This window comes from Aristolochia californica, unplaced genomic scaffold (genome assembly GCF_029961685.1).
Source record: "Aristolochia californica isolate CCGP_79_NKW_82.1479 unplaced genomic scaffold, dmAriCali1.0.hap1 SCAF_12, whole genome shotgun sequence".
NCBI classification, from domain to species: Eukaryota; Viridiplantae; Streptophyta; class Magnoliopsida; order Piperales; family Aristolochiaceae; genus Aristolochia; species Aristolochia californica.
The window spans coordinates 21,960,231-21,967,488 of NW_027181793.1; the positions used below are offsets into that span (position 1 = coordinate 21,960,231).

General features: G+C 38.8%; 1 protein-coding gene across 1 annotated transcript; it reads left to right on the forward strand.

Annotated features, from left to right (window-relative positions):
* The first annotated feature begins 578 nt into the window (after positions 1-578).
* Positions 579-7,221, forward strand: LOC137946718 (late embryogenesis abundant protein 7-like). Its single transcript, XM_068793032.1, has 6 exons — positions 579-638; positions 714-782; positions 855-936; positions 1,661-1,800; positions 1,906-1,986; positions 7,099-7,221. Exons 1-6 carry the CDS (start codon positions 579-581, stop codon positions 7,219-7,221), a joined length of 555 nt encoding a protein of 184 aa, XP_068649133.1.
* Positions 7,222-7,258: the final 37 nt, after the last annotated feature.

The window sequence follows — 7,258 nt, forward strand, 5'->3', positions numbered from 1 at the left end:
GCTCCACTAATAACTTCAAGTGTTGAAGGGCGTTATGCGGTTGAAGATCATCTCGTCCTTCAAGAAGACACTCTCTTGTAGCGAATTTGTAAATTTACTAGTAGAGATTATTCTCTCTAGTAACGTTTTTTTCAAATATGTTGCTAGAGATCGCTGGTAGAGAGTCACTCTTTGGCAACTAAATAATGCTCCTTGGCTCATAAGAAATTATATATCGATAATTTGGTTGATAATTTTAACTGAATTTACATGCGGATATATCGTAAACTATGTTTGCGGTTCGGGTTAATTCTTAGGTGATTGCTTTTGAATTTACGAACTGCGTTGGAAGATGACTCTCCGCGGTTCATCCGAAGCTGTTGAGCTGGATCACTTCTCTGGGGCTGATTTCCCTCGTCAAACGGATCGAAAGCTTCCGTTGCCCATAAAAAAGGCAACGCGTGGCAGCAATCCTGAAGCTTCCCGGTACTATAAATTCCTGCCATCGGAGTGCAGTTTCATTCAGTAGCAGCAAAGCCTCAGAGCAACCAATTCACTAAGACTTTCGCGTTTGTTTTTTTCGTCTCGTTAGAAAAACAATGGCCAGCAACCAGCAGGATATCCGATACCAGGCCGGCAAGACTCTTGGCCATGCTCAGGTCATAAAGAGCTTCTACCTTTTTTTTTTTTTTGTTTTTCTTTGATCTCAGATTTCCGTTTCTGGTTTTTTACAGGAGAAGACGGATGATATGAAGGACAAAGCATCGGACAAAGCCCAGGAGGCTGGCAATTTCCTCCAGCAGGTTACTTAGATTTTCTTAAATCCTCGCCATCTCTAGTTGGGACTGTGTAATAACTTGTTTGGGTTGTTGCAGACTGGAGATCAAGTGAAGGCGATGGCACAAGGAGCGGCTGATGCTGTGAAGAACACCCTGGGCATGGGCGAGCAGAACACCGGCAGCTCGACCACCACCACTACCACCACTACCAGGAAATGAGAAGATGTTTGCGGCATCCGTGGTCCGTTTAGTTGTTTTTTTTTGCTTCAGTGCAATTCGTTTAGCTCCTCTTGTTGGAGGTAGTTTTGTTATTTTGAGTCAACAAACTGGAAATTTGATCTCTTTCATCTTCTAAATGGGTGTTAGTGTGGACCAACTTTTCGAAATCTTCGAAATAGGGTGTTTGTGTGGACAATCTTCGTCTTCATCATCGAAACATTGATTTTATTAATTATAAAAATAAGTTAATTTGAGTTAACTATATTTTAATTACCACTATTAAATCACTAATACAATAGAGTAAATAAAAAATAAATATGATTAATGAATAAAAGGTATTATATTAATAACATAAGATAGATTTTTTGCACGGTATTAATTTATAATATATTTTGACAAAATTAAAAGTAATTAATTAATCAAATGTATACTTTAATTATATTTTATTTACCAGAGACTTAAATATGAAGTTTAATATATTAATAAAATTGAAAAAAATAATAAATAAATACATATACAACTTTATTAATAACCTAAGAAAAATTATTCAAATAACAAGTTCGTGCCTTTAATATTAAAATCAACAAGTTACAAGTTTAGTACATATAAATGACGCATGTTCAAAAGTAATAAGATACAACCATCATTTATCGTTCCATATGGAAGTTACAAGTTTCGTGCAGAAGATTATGATGATATATTTGAAGATGAAGATGATGATTTGGGTGGTGAGCTCAGTGGAGGAGGTGTTGCGGTCCAATTAGGTGCAATGGATGATACAGACAGTGACGATTGCGATGATCTTGAGGATGTGGGTAGCCAAGTAAAAAGCATGTATTAAATTAGATCTTTTATCCATGGAATCTAGTATATAGGCCATACCTATTTCTTCATGTTTTGGCCTCTATGAAGTCTTTCTTTGCTACAGCTGATAAAAATCATTGCTTTGGATGATGCATATGTAGAAATGGATTTCTTCTGTGTAATGCTAATCGATAGGGCCTCATTGGTAAGTGCTGCAAGATCTCGAGCATTGGAACCCATGGTTATGGACCCGAATCCGTTAATAGGAAAAATTTCTTTTCCAAGTGAAATCCCCTAGTATTTGAAAGAATGAAGGAAAGGCATGATGCTTTTGTGTTGTCCAGGATAACAAGTAGTGGGTCAATCTTCATAAATTTCATCGGCAATTTGAAATACTCATACAAATGTGGGAGAGATCAAGAAGATGCTGGGTCGTTTATTCGCTTGGCTAGTCAAGCATGAGCTAGTTCATATCGGGTTCCTCGATATGGAGCCAAAAATCCTGGAAGATTTGCATAACCAGCATCGACTAGATAATATTTTCCTATAATAGAAATTATATACCACATAAAATAATTGAAGATAAAATGGATAAAAAAATGACTGCATAAAAATATATTACTTACCTTCAGGAACAAAGATTTTATCTCGACAAGTCAATGCGTCCTTCAGTACACGGGAATCAGCTGTTGACCCCTCCCATCCAGCAAGTACATAAGTGAATTGCATATCAAATGAACATGCTGCCATCACATTTTGTGAGAGATAACCTTTTCTATTCCAAAACCTTGGTTGATCTTCAAGTGGAATGTTGGCTTTGATATGAGTTCTATCAATAGCTCCCATACAATCCTAATCAATTAATATTGACTAACTTTGAATATTAATATAAAATTATTTAGTTATAGGAAGTGATGTTACCTTGAAGTAGGGATAAAACATTGAATTGGTTAAAATCTTCGAGTGTCTGCATTCTGAAGGTCGTTTGACGTAATTAGATTGAAGTTTGAGGTTTGCGTCTAACACCTTGTTGAAATACTTACTTATGGTCCAGTTTGATCTATCAAACATCTCTATTGTGACACTATACGCTTGTCCTTGACCAACAGTTAGGAGGAAATATGCAAGTTGTTCTTCAACTGAGATGGTCTTTGTGGTTGATAAAAACCTTTTACTAGTAAGTATATCTGCCAATTTGTGAAATACCAGTTGGTTCATCCTGTAAACTTTTCGAAATTTAATTGGTTATTTGTCTAGTGCCTTTTGCAAATACAATGGACCATTCATCCCACAAGAATGTGGTACACGTCTGTTGCAATGGTACAGATAGTATATTCTCATGGCGATAAACAAAGTTGTGAATGCAACCATAGTTGCAACCTTTTCATCGTCTGTCATAGTATCCATGGAAATCCACTAATTCAATCGCCTAAAAGTCATAAACACAAGTAAACATCAATATTCAATCATAACCTATTTGCAATCACACCTATAAACAACCATATTCATCCACATTCCCACATCCTACATTCAATCACATCCCTATGAACCATATACATTTAATTGTCCACATCCATACTCATCTACCATATTCATCCATGCAATATATAAACACAACAACATATCAAATTTAAATACAAACCATACTAATAAGTCTTGCAACATCATAATTAATATATCATACCTAATATATAACAATATTCCAAAAGAATAGTGTATTTATAATGCATTACAATTAGTTTTCAAAACAAAATTTAAGCAACTCGACCCGCTCTTCCACTGTCATCTCCGTAAACATGACCTTCTTACTTGGTGTATCCAACCATGAAGGAGCGCGAAACTTCAATTCTGTAGGCAAGTCCGAGATTTCCCTGAGGGTTTTGACTCAATCTCTTTCAATAACGTCTTTCATCATGAAATTCTCAAATGTCTTAGCAATTCGATCCATTGCATCAAAGAATCTTCTAGTGTCATCATCGTGCATTTCGGTTCTCTTTCTACGATGACTTGAATATGACCGCTTACTTCTTTCAGATTGATTACCTAGAGACTCATCTATGCTTAATAATGGTGATGGAGTATCCCTAACTATCCTTTGGCTCATCCATCGGGACATGTTCCGATTCACGGATCACCTCATCGCCCTGATCTACAAAGGTTGCACCTCCTGAACCTACCGCTATTGTGTTTTCCACCACCACAACTAATTTGTCGTACAGGGGGCAGCCTTTACTTCTGTACTTCTCAGCATCTTTATGCTCCTACAAGAATAAAACATCATTTAGACGTCTTGGAATAGAGTTATACTAACGCGGAAAACATAAAAAATATTTTATAGTACATCATGATTTACTGACCTTTATGTAGTTAAGCCATACAGAATTACATGCAATAACTCGTTGTGTGGTTGCATCCCAACCAAACCCACTAGTGTTGATACAACTCGTTACTGTTTGGTATGTTTTCTTCCATGCTCTTGTTCGATTCTTCACCTGCTCAACAGTTTTTTTCATGACTGCGTCTTCATTGAACTTATTTACATAGTCCATGTATACCTCATGCTTCCACACCCCGTTAAGCAGCTTGTTCCCTAGATTAACCTGCTCGACCAAGAGATCGAGTATTTTGCTATCATCATCGAATTTCCAAATATCATATGTTCAACCACTTGGTTGTCTTCTTGCAACCAAGTATAATCTAAATTCGAGACGATCCTCACGAAAAAAAAAACTTTATCAGACAACCTTTACTCATCACGGAAACACAAACCTTAAAAAAAAAATACCATGTGGTGGATATGTATAATACCCGAATCTCCTCACCACATAGCAAAAACATTCCATAGCACTTCAAAAATTCTCAACAACATTCTCACACATTTTAAAATTAATTAAATTATTTTCACTACTGCATATATACTAAACAATGATAACACACACACATCAAGTCCAAATTCATCAAAGACCCCTGGTAGAGCCCCATATAACTTCGCAGTCATTATGAACTATACCTCGTCAGTGATGGGGATCGGGTTTCGTTGGCTAATGGTCGCCCGTATAGGCGACTCAACCTTGTTTGAATTGGACTAAAAACCCCTAATAAAACCTAAAGCATAACCATCAAACCCTAAAGTGAAACCCTAAACCCTAAACCATATATACCTCATGCTTCCATACCCCGTTAGGCAACTTGTTCCCTAAATTAACCTGCTCGACCAAGAGATCGAGCATTTTCCTATTGTCTTCAAAAATCAAATGTCATATGGTCGACCACTTGGTTGCCTTCTTGCAGCCATGTATAATCTAAATCTAAATTGGTCCTCATGGAAAAAACTTTATCGGAAAACCTTGACCCGTCACGGAAAAACAAACCATAAAAAAAAAAAAACCTAAATCATCAAACCTTAAACCCTATCACCTACTAAATTCTAAACCCTAAACACTAATTCCAGAACTCAATACCTTAAAAGCCCTAAACCCTAAACCCCCTACACCCTAATTCCAAACCCTACCCCAAAAAACCCTAGAGCTTAAAAACACAAAACCCACAGAACCTTAAAAACCCTAATCCCTAAAATACCCTAAATCCTTAACCATAAACCCTAAACCCTAATTACAGGACCCTTAAATACCGAGCAACAAACCCTAAAAATAATCCATACACGAATCATGAATTTAGACTATAAACCGTAACCCTAAATCCCACAATAATGCACAAATAACCCCCAATTAGGCACTGAAAATAAATTTAAATCAAATAAAACACTAATTTAATGAAAAACAATTAGGGTTTAGGCATACCTTCTGAAATTTGGGGAAAACCGAAGCTGAAGGGTGAAATCGATGCCTAATCGAAGTAGAAATTAAGTAATCGATGCCCAAATGTCCAAAATCGAAGAAAATCGAAATGGGAAAATCGAACAAAATCAAGTATTTTCAGGGGAAAGGAGAATAGCCAGAGAGAGAAGGGAGTGGAAGACCGAAAGGGAGAAGAGAGGGAGAAGACAGAGAAGAAAGGGAGAAGAGAGGGAGAAGACAGAGAAGAAAGGGAGGTCGGGAGGGATAAGAGAGAGAGAGAAGCGAGAGAGAGCGAGTCCGAGAGAAGAGAGGGAGTTACGGAGACGAGAGGGGGTGCGAGAGAGAGGGCGAGGTCGAGAGAAGACCGAGAGATGAGGCCGGAAACGAGAGGGAGCTGAGACGGTGGCCAGAGACGAAAATCCGATTGATTTTATGGTAGCAACGACGTCGGGGGTGTAGGGAGACGAGAGAGGGAGTGCGGGAGAGAGGAAGAAAAAATGAGAAATGACGACGCGCGAGGGGGGGAGGGGGGTGCGAGGAGAGAGAGGGGAAAAAGCCAACGTCGTGCGTCCTTCAACTCAAAGAAGATCAAACAAGGCCTTCTTCGATATGAAAGACTCCTTCATCCCCTACATCCAGATGAAGCTTCATCTGTTTTCCACTAACGACTTCAAGTGTTGAAGGGCGTTATGCGGTTGAAGATCATCTCGTCCTTCATGAAGACACTCTCTTGTAGTGAATTCATAAATTTACTAGTAGAGAGTATTCTCTCTAGTAGGGTTTTTTCAAATATGTTGCTAGAGATCTCTGGTAGAGAGTCATTCTTTGGCAACTAAATAATGCTCTTGGCTCATAAGAAATTATATCTCGATAATTTGGTTGATAATTTTAACTGAATTTACATGCGGATATATCGTAAACTATGTTTGCGGGACGGGCTAATTCTTAGGTGATTACTTTTGAATTTACGAACTGCGTTGGAAGATGACTCTCCGCGGTTCATCCGAAGCTGTTGAGTCGAAACCTTACTGGATCACTTCTCTGGGGCTGATTTCCCTCGTCAAACGGATCGAAAGCTTCCGTTGCCCATAAAAACGGCAACGCGTGGCAGCAATCCTGAAGCTTCCCGGTACTATAAATTCCTGCCATCGGAGTGCAGTTTCATTCAGTAGCAGCAAAGCCTCAGAGCAACCAATTCACTAAGACTTTCGCGTTTGTTTTATCGTCTCGTTAGAAAAACAATGGCCAGCAACCAGCAGGATATCCGATACCAGGCCGGCAAGACTCTAGGCCATGCTCAGGTCGTGAAGAGCTTCTTCCTTTTTTTTTTTTTGTTTGTTTTTCTTTGATCTCAGATTTCCGTTTCTGGTTTTTTACAGGAGAAGACGGATGATATGAAGGACAAAGCATCGGACAAAGCCCAGGAGGCTGGCAATTTCCTCCAGCAGGTTACTTAGATTTTCTTAAATCCTCGCCATCTCTAGTTGGGACTCTGTAATAACTTGTTTGGGTTGTTGCAGACTGGAGATCAAGTGAAGGCGATGGCACAAGGAGCGGCTGATGCTGTGAAGAACACCCTGGGCATGGGCGAACAGAACACCGGCAGCTCCACCAGCTCCACTACCACCACTACCAGGAAATGAGAAGATGTTTTGCGGCATCGGTGGTCCGTTTAGTTGT

What these genes read in the sequence shown, in the direction of transcription:
- LOC137946718 (XM_068793032.1), top strand. Translation starts at nt 579, where the DNA reads ATGGCCAGCAACCAGCAGGATATCCGATACCAGGCCGGCAAGACTCTT. An exon ending in AGACTCTTGGCCATGCTCAG is followed by an intron (nt 639 to 713) that starts GTCATAAAGAGC and finishes GGTTTTTTACAG; the next exon opens with GAGAAGACGGATGATATGAA. An exon ending in TAATCGATAGGGCCTCATTG is followed by an intron (nt 1,987 to 7,098) that starts GTAAGTGCTGCA and finishes GGGTTGTTGCAG; the next exon opens with ACTGGAGATCAAGTGAAGGC.